Source organism: Felis catus, chromosome D3, assembly GCF_018350175.1.
Source record: "Felis catus isolate Fca126 chromosome D3, F.catus_Fca126_mat1.0, whole genome shotgun sequence".
Lineage (NCBI taxonomy): Eukaryota > Metazoa > Chordata > Mammalia > Carnivora > Felidae > Felis > Felis catus.
In genome coordinates, this window is record NC_058379.1 from 84,347,136 (window position 1) to 84,359,243 (window position 12,108).

General features: G+C 47.1%; 1 protein-coding gene across 3 annotated transcripts; it reads right to left on the reverse strand.

Annotated features, from left to right (window-relative positions):
- Positions 1 to 767: 767 nt before the first annotated feature.
- On the reverse strand, positions 768 to 10,266 carry DSEL (dermatan sulfate epimerase like). Of its 3 annotated transcripts, none has more exons than XM_019815406.3 (3): positions 10,127 to 10,266; positions 4,758 to 9,290; positions 768 to 3,733 (listed from the first exon to the last, which is right to left on the reverse strand). In XM_019815406.3, exon 2 carries the CDS (start codon positions 8,403 to 8,405, stop codon positions 4,767 to 4,769), a length of 3,639 nt encoding a protein of 1,212 aa, XP_019670965.2. In that variant the 5' UTR covers positions 8,406 to 9,290; positions 10,127 to 10,266; the 3' UTR covers positions 768 to 3,733; positions 4,758 to 4,766. The 3 variants fall into 3 exon arrangements, with proteins under 3 accessions (XP_019670965.2, XP_019670964.2, XP_003995301.2); XM_019815405.3 differs by lacking the exon at positions 768 to 3,733 and adding an exon at positions 4,165 to 4,508; XM_003995252.6 differs by lacking the exon at positions 768 to 3,733 and having other exon boundaries at positions 4,165 to 9,290.
- Positions 10,267 to 12,108: the final 1,842 nt, after the last annotated feature.

Sequence of the window (12,108 nt, forward strand, 5' to 3'; positions counted from 1 at the left end):
TACCTGGCACATGCCCCTCTACTGCTTTTTCTTCCCGATGAATTCCTATTAGCTTTGCAGTCTGGAAACACTGCTCATTCCTCACACAGCAGGGCCATAGTCAACTGAGTTTTGTATTCTTACCTCACGCTAGTCAATATCTCGATACTAGATACCCAAAAATAGGGTGAATAAATGAACTGATGAATCGTAAGTCCACTGAAAACTCCTTTACAAAAATGTATTTCCCACGGAGATAATAGGGGTTTCGAATTTAACCTGTAAAATAAGTACCATATACAGTTGTGAGGATTTTAACAAGACATGTGAAAACCTTACAGTCCAATGTGTAGCACATCAGAGACTAATTCACTATATAGTCTTCTCTTCCGTGCCAATTTTGTGCACCACAGACTCGAGAATGTCTCGAGCAACCTTCTTATGAGCGGTATCACATAGCACGAAGATCTCAGCCACGGCAGTGGGGGTGGATGCAGGGCACAGGTGCATAGCACCGAGATATGCTTGCCATTCAGCAAGTGGGATGACGTATGCAGCCGAGTGACACGAGTCCAAGCCAGAGACAGGGCCAGGACTGAGTTAGGGGAGAGGGGACAAGCATGTGACTGAAGGGTGCAAGTTTCGCAGCTGAAATAATGAGGCTGCGTGTCCCTATTCAACGCGTCTCCTGTTTCCCAGCCCCTGCCTTCTCAGCCCCACATAAAATCCTCACGGTTCCCCAAAGATCTCAAGAGAGCTATTGCAAAATTATCCCAACCAGAGCCAAGTTGCTTTTAGCTTTTTATTTATTAACAGTGGAGTCCTGTTATACATACTGTTTCAATAATTCTGTTTATGATCTTCAGTCTATCTTCACCGAGGAACTGGGTAAGTGTGAAAGAAAAACAAAACAAAACCAAACAAAAGGTCTGGAAGCCTTAGCTGAATCTGTCTTTGGAAACAGAATTAAACATGTATACGTTACTTGGACTACATAGAACCTAAACTCCTATAAATTACAGCTCAAGCATCTACACGTGAAGTAGCGAATGTTAGGATCTGCTGTGTCAAGTTCCTATCATCCTTTGTGCAAACATCAGTCATTTAGTTCTTGCAATATTATTTGGAGTTTTCTGCCAACATGAAGGGAAATCAAGATACTAGTGACGTAATGGAAAAAACCGCCACAGCAGCCATTTTTTGATGTCTTAGACATACTTTAGTCAACATTTACATAAGCAGTAAACAGCCCACATATGAAATTCCTTGATGTATCCTGTTAGGCATCCTTACCTCTGAACATGGTATTACATATTGCCTCCTATTTACGTTTTTGCTAAAGAAATCAGTGAATATTTTACTAATTATCATCAGTTAATCGAGCCAGTGGAATGTAGTGATGTTAAAACCATTGCTAACGTCTACTCCCAGATAATTGGATAGACTTCACATTATCGAGAATGGCTAGGATCTTTGGCGAGGCACCCGAAAGGGCTGGTAAAGAACGCTAATCCAGTAAGTGGTACAGGGGTAACACGTTTAAGATGCGCTGGTGTGTGTGTGGAGGGGAGGTTCTTCTACAAATACACTTGCTGAGGGCTCTGTGGCAAGTCCCCGGCCGTGACTCAGAGTTTAACGCCCTGTTCTCCCCAGGCATTTACTAATTCCCTGTTGGTTTAAAGAGACAGCTGATCAAAGATCTAATATTTGGGGTCTAGACCTAATGTGCATGCATTCTTGTCATTTGCTTTCAACTTGCACCTCTCTAGGTTTCTATCAATCAATTTTAAGCATAGTCACAAATTTATCTTCCTTTTCTTGAAGAGTCTCCCAGTTCCTAGCCTCTCCAGACTCTGATTACAAGAAGCTCAATTCAGGACATGGCCTTTTTCATCCTAAGTGACTAATCTGCATTTCAAACTCTCCGGAACCCTATTATTACCACTGGGTTTGTTACTTTTGCCAGCAAAATTCTTTTTTTTTTTAATTTCAAGACTTAAATTTCATTTTAATAACAGCTTTTATCCCAATTAGGCCTATGTTTGCAGAAGTTAACAAAGAAAGGGGTTAATCTTACCGAGAGGACAGGTATTTCCTTTAGAAGTGTCACGTAGTGACAATCATCCCCGTAATTATTTTCCAGATGGTAACAATAAAATTAGATGTGGAGGCTATCCGGATTTATCTGAGGCTAACACCCTAAGGACGCAAGACCAGCACGTCCGGGGAGTTAACCACCTTAGGAATTGCGATTATACGGCGGGGGGGGCCCCAAGCACGAACACATGTGTGCACGTCCAATGGCCGGGTGGTCCCTCACCCCTCACACTCCTCACAGGGGAATCTGCAAATAGAAATCTCCTCCGGCAAATTCTCCCTTGGGGTGGGAGTGGGTGAGGACAGTGACAGGAAAAGTTCACCTTGGCATTGCTATGTGGCGGTGAAAGTTAGGACACTGTAAATATCATTGTAGTAAGTATGTCCCTTTCTGGGGCGCCTGGGTGGCTCAGTCAGCCAAGTGTCGGACTTTGGCTCAGGTCATGATCTCTGATCTCACAGCCCGTGAGTTCGAGCCCCGCATCGGGCTCTGTGCTGACAGCTCGGAGCCTGGAGCCTGCTTCGGATTCTGTCTCCTTCTTCTCTCTGCCCCTCCCCCACGCGCACTCTGTCTCCCTGAAATATAAACAAACACTGGGGAAAAAAAAAATAAAAATATGTCCCTTTCTTTAGCTATCAAGAACATGTTCCCATATTCATTCACAGAACCGGTCTTTTTCATTTTCCCCATCTCTCCCGATTCCCCCCACATCTTCAACCTGGTTCTTCAACCTGGTTCCCCCTGCTGCCCATGGGGGTGTTTCCACCAAGTTCAGAGGCAGTGGTACAGCTTCTGCTTTCTTCTGTGACCTGCACCCATTTGTAATTCTTACCCTGATCAGACCTGCTATTACTGGCCACCCAAAGCCTTTTCCCTGGATCTGATCTGACATCACATGTCCCGGGAACTGACAGGAGACCCACAGACTATGACCAACGACGGAACGAGTGCTGTCACCCGCGCGGCAGTGTTACGTGCTTGTTGCTGGTCCTGAGATAGGAAGAGTAACCTCCCTGGAGAATACCTGTGCAGACTCAGGTCTTTGGCTGCCCTCTCCACTTATATTAACATGATATTCGTTCACTTTGACATTGGAGCGAGAAAGCAGCGAGCGATGGGAAGGAAGTACATGGGGAGGGGGGAGGAGCGGTCTGTGTTCACACTCTAATGGAAGAAAACTGACAGGCCACTTAAGGTTGGCCGGGCTGTAACATATCCACAGCCTCATCGCTCTGGAGGCACATTCTGACATAATAACAAACGACTGAGAAGGAACCGCTTTTATCTAGGTCAGAATGACAGACCCCCGAGTGCTCGAGAGCTTGGGGGAACCACAGTCTGAAACGTCAGGAAGACAGCAATCTGCACAGAGATTTTCTTTCATCAGGGCTGGGCGCTGCCTAATGGTTTTCATCCAACACGTTGTAATCACTCCACGGGCTTATAATGGCATGGCGTTTTGATTTCGGGGCCTACCAAAATAAAATGAACCACATCTCATGACGACTACATTTATAATAAGATGCAGATGGTAAAGGAAACAGATGCCTCTGACATCATCTCCCATTTGCCTTCAACTTTTGCAGACACTGGCAGTCTGTAAACTCATTCAAAGGGATGCAAGAGAGTCAGGCAGGTTTCCAACTCATTTCCAGCCTAAAAAAAAAAAAAAAAAAAAACACTGGCAGCATGGGCATGGCTTTGAGTCGTACAGTGATCGTTCCACAAAAAGAAATCTGATTCTAAGTCTGTGTCGGGCTTTAACACAAAATGAATCGTCAGGGGGTGGGGGTGGGGGAATCCCCACAAACGTCCGGACTTCCACAATTAATAACCATCGACTGGTTTGCATGACAGTGACAGGACAGTGGGAGTGGTGGGATGGGAACAGCTGTAGCTCCAAGGAGGCAAAGAAGAGAAAAGAGAGTTTTAGACAGACAAGCAAGTCTAAAATACTCTCCCAGCCCTTGGTACCCAGGTTGTTCAAAGACTGACTCCTTATTACTTCTGAATAAAAAACTTAAAGGAGGCTTTTCAGGTCACTGTTTCTGACCTCCAAAAAGAAAAGAAAAAAAAAATGCTCATTCTGTATTTCCATCTGTATTTTCCAGAAGGAATCCTACAGTTATGATAGGAGGTTTCACCATTTCCCCAGTGATAGCACTGAACATTATACACAGTTAATTTTTTTTTTTTTTTTTTTTGGTGCAAGATAAATGTGTTAGAAGATCTTTTAAAAAAGATAAGGAACTTTTGTAGTCCATCTTGAAAGCAAGAGATGCTTGGGCAAAGCAGCAATTGAAAGGCCTTTTGCAGTGTTTGAGGTTCCCATATAGATCAGCACAGTTACAGGTGAGGGAGAGAGTTCGACGAAAGCCCGGAAAATCTTCCTACCTCCCCTGCCCACCATCCCGTAACTTCCTCTGTGCCTCTGTAGGGGGAACATTGCAACAGAAAAAAAAAAAAAAAAAGAAAACTTCAGAAACACAGGCAAGGAAAGCAGTGACGTAAAAATAAATCCCGCGAGGCCAAACATGGTGCCTATTTTTAAAATAATCTTTGTGCAAGTAACGAACGGAACACGCGCGCGCACGCACACACGTAGTACAAGAATAAACAAACTCTTCTAGTTCACGTCCACAAACCGCGTTGGCAAGTGTTAGTGCAAATGTCTGCTGACCTGCAGCGTTCAGTCCGTAAACTTTGGATATCCTAGACGCTCCATCAGTGTCCAGCAGACGTTCTCAATCAGTCTAATTTCATCTCTAGGCAAGTTTTGTTTCCAAACATTGGTGTTAGTTGGTGATATTTCCCCTTCATAGGGAAGATAGAAAAGGTTTGTGGAGGTGGCGAACAATATTTGGTTTAAACTAGCAGGAGACAAAGGTATTCCAAGAAAGGCAAAAATCCTTTCTGTGGTTTTCTGAGGAAAATGTACAATATCTTCAAACTTGATCAGCTGGTAGCTGGCGGGCAGCAAATCCATATTTATTCTCAGCGCTGCTGCTGTGTTTGCGAGCCACAAATGAGACAACAGGGAGACTGCATTTGACTGGGATTTTGATAATTCTTTCCTCAATGATTCGTATTCGAGAGCGTAGCCTGAATTCAAGTTACATTTGCCTTTACCTCTCTCTATCTTAAACAGTTTAGCTAAGTGCTCTGGTACATTCTTCAAAGAGTAGAGACTGGGTTTGCTACTGTACAACATTGAATAGATCCATGCCCGAGGGTCCCTCACTATGTACAATGCCCTCATAGAAGCTCCTAAGACTTCTTGAAAAAAATGGAGCTTTAAGGTCCAGCTCCCGCTGCTTAAGCTGAGCACAGGACGCGCACTTGGGTAATAGGCCAGGTGTCTCCTTAAAGCCCTAATATATTCAGCATCTCTATCAAAGGTGCCTTTCATCCTACTTCTTTGTTCGGGCAGAGACTCCCTCCTTTTCAGTTTTCTTTTTTTGTCCTTATTTGCTGTGAAGTATGGGGCCAGTTTACCCCGACTGGGTTCATGCAGATGGATGTTTTGCAAATGCAGTTTTGTGTCTTGAACTAAGGACTGCAACCAGCCGCGGAGTAAACGGAAATGCACACTGTGGATGTCTGACGCCTTCCATTCACAGGCATCTACAAACGAGTCGATTTCAAATTCAGTTTCAGGAATATCAATGTAGGTTGTAGGAACTCTGATGTAGAGAAAATCACTACTGTTGAAAAAAAGTTGTTTGAGGATTTCAGCTCCTGAACCAGGAAGTGAGGTAACGACAACACTGGGAAGGTCAGTGTGGGGCCCTTCTGAAGACACAGGCTTCGGGCTGGCCTCGGCCTCCGTCCTTGCCCATTTTGCACAGATGGGCTGCGTGCAGGTGCTCCACACATCCAGCAGCTCAATAAACCACAAGGCAACAACAAGGACTAGGATCCACTGCATTAGCTTTCTAAAAGAAAGGTAAAACCGCCACTGAAAGGTTAAAATCACCAAGCTAATGCACAAAATCAACCCAACTGCTATATTAAATTTAAATCCAAAGGGGAAAATAACCCTATCTTGTTTTATGGGCTTTGCTATCGCTTGGGTGCCCAAACCAAATCGGGTTATTTGGCCCTGATCGGCCACATTGGCAAAGCCACCAAAACCCAGGTAATCAAATCTTGTCTTCAGGTTGTGGTAGTCGGTTACAATGGACACAACATGTTCGGTATTATTGACATTGAGAGAGATCTGAAGTCCAGAATTGGAATTATCAACAAATCTGCAGCTGGAAACATTGACATATGGCCCATAAAAGACATATGCGATTCTTGTGATTGTGGATTCCATCTGAAACGTAACATTAACAAATTGAGTCCACCGTTTCTTAAATTCAGCAGCTTGCTCTGCTTCTTGTATACTAGCGATGGGACTATTGCCATGATGATCAAACCAGAACATTCTGTAGTGTGCATCCCATACATCCATCATGGCGCCATTATACCTGTTCATAAACCTATAGGGGATGTACTTAAAATCAATGTCCAGATTATGAAAGAAGGCACTGACAGATTTTATTGGGGAACCGTCCTGCCTCTCAACGTGATCAACGACGAGCAACGTTTGAGAATTTAAGAGAAGCAGAGCACGATACACGCTCTTCAGCTTCATTGCTGAAGAGTAAGCAGACACTGCTTCCCCACTCACAAATAGCATTTCTCCATGTTGGGAGGCAGTAATGATTTCCCCCGCTGCGTCACCAACCTCCTCGCCGGTCCACCTGAGCCACTGGCCGCACTCTCCCAGCTGACCCTCCCAGGGCTGGTTACACTGGCTCGTAGGTGATGGAGCAAATACCAGCACATTGTTGAGGTGGCTCAGCTTGGGTCCGTAGAGAGCTTCCGAAACAAACACTTGTCCATTTGGGGCAAAAGTGAATGAGTTCTGATCTGGATGTTCATGCCCTGGGTTAAAGCTTCTCCACCCGTCAATCCAGGAGTATGGCTGAAAGTGAACTATGTCGTACACGGCTCGGCCCCCCAGCTTCCCGGACTTAAAGGACACAAAGGTATTGGCCTGTGTGTTTGGCAAGCCAGCCCCATAAGTGACAACACCCCAGTTAGGGAACGTGTGCATTTTCGCAGTACCATACTCAGCAGGAGGCTGTGGGGTGAGCTGGGGATCATACCAGATGTATTCGGTGTGAAGAGTACTCCACCTCTGGGCAGTGGAGGGGACCATTGGTCCATCTTTAGGTCGGTGCCTTCTAATTTGCTGAGCTAACCAATTTCCAGCTCCATTCTTTAAGATAAACTTATCCAAAAAAACTAACTGGCTCTCTGGACCATAAAACCAATTATAATTGGAATCTGCAATACCCACAGTTCTTTGGAAGCCTGGTAAGAGGGTGGCATAATAGAACCAAAAGTGCATCTTCAACCAGTTATTATCCAAGTTGTTGATACTGAAATGGCGCTGGGCTAGAAAAACGTACTGCGTGACTGATTTAGCCGTGTAGCTTCCATAGGCCACACCTTCATCCAGAGAACCATCGACAATATGATTCAAAAGGAACATCGTCTTTTCCATCACATCTACGACGACCTGTTTCCATATGTTTGCTTTAGATCCTTTCTCTACCCCGGTCACCAAAGCCCCGGTGAGTAATGCTATCATATTAGTAGCTTGGTGATTATGGAGAAGTTGTTTGCCCCACGAACGGACCTTGGAATACTCATACATCTCCTCGGTAACAGCCCCTATTTTTTCCAGGTATTTTTGTCTTCGGTGGTCATCCAATAAGTTATATAAAAAGTCAAAGGCAGTGGCAAAACCCGTTAAGGAATGGCCAACAGGCACCTCATCCCCTGGTGCATTCTCCACTAGCCAGTCTTTGTAGCCAACCATCCTGTCCATGTATTCCAAGGCAAACTCAAAGGCAACTTTGTCTTCTGGGCACAACAAACAGTACAATGCTAAAGGAGGCAGATTGTTACCATAAATTTCATTCCACTTGGCAGCAAAATCGGCATGCTTGGGTGGAGGTAGGTAGTATGTGGGGTTGGACAGCATAACTGTTACTGCACTTCTGATAGCTCTAAACAGATGCAAATGGCTTGTACGAGACTTCTGTCTCATGGCCTGGATTTCTCCAGCATCGAAATACAAACTTGGATGAAGCATACTTTTCTTCAGCTTTTGATGGGGCTTGAAATCTTGTACTTTCTGTGTCTTAAACTGATCTACATCACCTGCGAAAACTGCCCAGTCAGAGTAATTGCTCACAGATTCCTCAAAAGTAGAGAAAGCAAACATCACTAATGCTAAAAACAAGACATGTCCTGTAAACATCAACGCCATGATCCATCGGGGAGCTCCCTTCCTTAGGCATACAGGTCACACACAGTGCTCAATGTGTTTCCCATCTGCTTAGTATAAAACATACATTTAAGGCCCCGAAAAAACAAAGACTGTAAATCATATATGCTGTGAGATCCAGCTGACATTCGGTTCATTCAAAGCAAGCAGGGTTGCCAAGAAGAGAAAACGTACACTATCTGTCTGCCTGGCAGAGCTCTGCTTCCGATACAACTTCAAGGAATGTTACAACCTCTAATGTTTCCATATCGCACACCAAGCAGTGGTATAGTCAAACATACCATGAATTCAGGATTTACTTCCTTTCCGTAAATCTAACATGAGGAGTCAAAACACACATTGTGGGGGGGGGGGGGGGGGAAGAATAATCACTCCGAAATCCAAATCAAGAAGTCGTTCCTAGGAGGGGAAACCAACACTAGTGATCACATCACCCACGCGTACGATGCGGGTGAGGGGTGTCTGCCCAAAGGAGTCGATGAACTACTGAAATTCTTGGAGTCGACTTGGTTGTTATTCCCTTCCGCTTTTTACACTTTTGCTTTGAGATTTTTTTCTTCTTCCATTTTTGGGAAAAGAACATCCTCAACAAGTGTGCAAAGTCCCACTTGGCTTTGAAAAACTCAAACTTTCTGCCCTCATTTCAAATCTGTCCCGTTCAGGCTTGCTCATCGCCTATTATGACCCAGAGAAAGTATTCTTATATCTTCTTTTATCAGCTTCATCCGTACAATTATAAAAATCTAACCGCTTCAGCCACCTAGGTGCTTCTTTTCCAATCATGAAGTAACCACCAACTGGGAAAGAAAACTCCCCTTTCACCGAGAGTGACGGTTCTTTTCTGCTCCTTTTTCATGACACTCCTTTCTGGGGGAAAAACACAAAAAAATGCTCTGAGGCTACAGATAGACTAGGAGTGGACATGAACTGATGATTTAAATGTTCTACAACCCCTTGACAGAAATTGTAGCAAAGCCATAAAATCTGTCCTTGAATACAATCTCAGCTCAAGTGATTCTTTTCTTCCCCCCCCCCCTTATACTTTTAAATGCACATATTAGGCTAACAATGAATGGTGGCAGGTGACAAGCACCTACGGGATGTAACTTTCCTGCAGTATTTTAGCCGTGGCTTGCTGTACTCACTGGACACGTTTTAATTCAAGTGCAGTTAACACAAAGATGAGTCCTGCAATCATTCTTGTCCTTTGGGTCACAAGGGACTTTGTCCCTGGACAAAAAGCGAAAGTTGAAAGGACCTTTTTGGTTCCGGTTGAGGGGGTAGCTTTGACGGGATCAAAAGGTGCCTTTGTATGGGAAACTACCAAGATGATCACGTTTCTCCAAGGAGAAATCATATGCCCGTGAGTGGGAGCAAGAACGGCAGTCCTGCTCCAATCGCACCTGTAGCCTCGCCTTCCATCCTTTCAAGAGGCCACGAGAGGGAGCTCGCACCCAGACTTAAGGTGCAGCTTCGCCTCTGCCCGGCTCGGCTTTGGAAGAACCGAAGCAAGTTTCAGTCTTGGACAAGTCTCCTCTCCGTAGGAAACATTAACGCTAGAGTTTCCTGAACCGCCCCGCCTGTTGCATATTTTTCATTCGCCTCCTACCAACGTGCCGCCCGCCCCCACCCTCCGCTCCCCACCCTCGACCTCTGGCTGTGGTTTGGGGATAAGCGACCCTTAAATGGCCAAGTCCGCTTACCTTCGGCAGATGTGGACGGGGTCTCCCGGCAGCGCTGGGCCCCAACGAGGAGGTGGAGAGTTCGAGAAAACTGCTCCGCACAGGGGGCCCGGCCGCGCAGTCCCCCGCAGGGCTCCCCGCGCCCCGGGCACGGGGCCCCCAGCGCTCCAACAGGCTGCGGCCCCGCGCTGGTCCCCCGCCCAGCGCCGCGAGGACACGCCCGCCCTCGGGGAACGCCGGACGCTCCGGGCAGCCCCGCACCGCGGAAGGCAGATCCACGCGCGACGGGCACTCTCGCGGACCCCGAGTTCAGCGGAGCGCCGGCGTCCCCAGGCCGCGATGCAGCCGCGGCCGCCGTTCCTCCGTGCCAGCTTCGGCCGCGCGGCCCGGGGAAGGCGAGAGACGGCGACGCGGGCCGGGGGCGGGGCGGGAGCGAGACGGGGGCGGGGTCGGGGCGGGGCCTCAGGCCCGGGGAGGGCGTGCGATGGGGAGGCGAGCGCTGGGCGGGGCGGGAGCGAGGCGGAGGCGGGGCTGGAGGCGGGGCCTCGGGACCGGGCGGGCGAGGGACTGCGACGGGAGCCGGGGGCGGAGCGGGAACGGACGGGGCGGGGCCTTAGAGCCATGGAGCCGTAGGGAGGAGATGGCGACCGAGTCTGCGGGGCGGGGGGCGTGGCGGGAACAAGGCTGGGGCGGGGGCGGGGGCGGGGCCTGGGCGGAGCTGAACGCCCCATCCCTGGTACCCTTCGCCGAGTTGGTGGGTTCTCCGGGCGCGAGAATTCCCGGCTGCGGCGGGCAATCTGAGCCGAGGAGGGGGACATTTAGAAGCGCAAGTGTCTGAAGACCTCGCCTTGCTGACTGGGTCCTGCTGATATTTACCCTCTGGTTTTCGGGGGGAGGACTGCTGTAACCGGGCTGCGGGTGGGAGGGAGACAGGACTTTCTGGGCAGGATTACAAATGACCTAGGAGAAGCGGGACCGGCGGGACAACGCTGTAGGATGTCAGGAATTAGCCTTAGGAAGAGCAGTGACTGAGGAGGGAAGGAATGAGAGGCAGCCAGCCTGAGGTTGCTGTCATTTAGAAAAGCAAAATCAATACGCCAGATTAATACGAGAATGACTTCGGGAGCACAGATGCTAAAGATCGGAGGAAAACAAAAAGGCTCATCGGTTTTATCGATTGAAATCATTTATCCGGCAGTATAAATATGAGACGGTGTGGGACAAACAAGTGGAACGAATCTCTTTCTCATTAAAGAAATGAAAACCGAAAATCCAGCAGAAGAGAGTGTGCCTCATTTCGTATGACACCTGTGTGCGATTCCAGGATGTCCTAGAGCTGCGAATTCTGTTGCACTTGACATACAGAATTTCTCACAGCTATCTGAGGTTACACCTGGGCCTGAGCCAACCCAGGGTCTGACCTAAACTGTACAAATAACATAGTAATCATCGGAATCCAGTGAAGGACCAAGCCTCACAAATGAACAAGCCCAACCCCCAGCTGGGGGCTGATGATACCTTCACTTTCCTCCAACTCCATTCCATTTTGGTAAAACGGACAGACGTGTCCATTTAAAAATGTGTCCCTTGCTTAGATCACTTCTTGGTACAACTAAATGGTAGACCATTACTAGCAGAATAAATTTCAAAAATAATTTATCTTGAAGATGAAATGTGCCTCTACCTCATCACTCTCCAATTTTGTCCTCTTGGGAACTCTACCCCACTCCAAAAGGCCAAATTTGCTTTGGCTTTAGCAACCCCCTAACTATGCTTACCTCATTCCTTTCTCCATGGTGTCCTCTTGCCCAGCTAACCCCAGAGACCAGTTGACATTTTTCTGACTACTGGAGTTCTTTTATCATCCTTGTCTTAGCTCAGATGCTTAAATTCCTCTGTGGACGCCTCTTAGGTTTCCCTAGTTAGAATAAATTACTCCGGCACTCTATGATTTGTATCTATTTCCAGCCCTTAGATCATTTGTTTTGTGCCTAATATTTCAC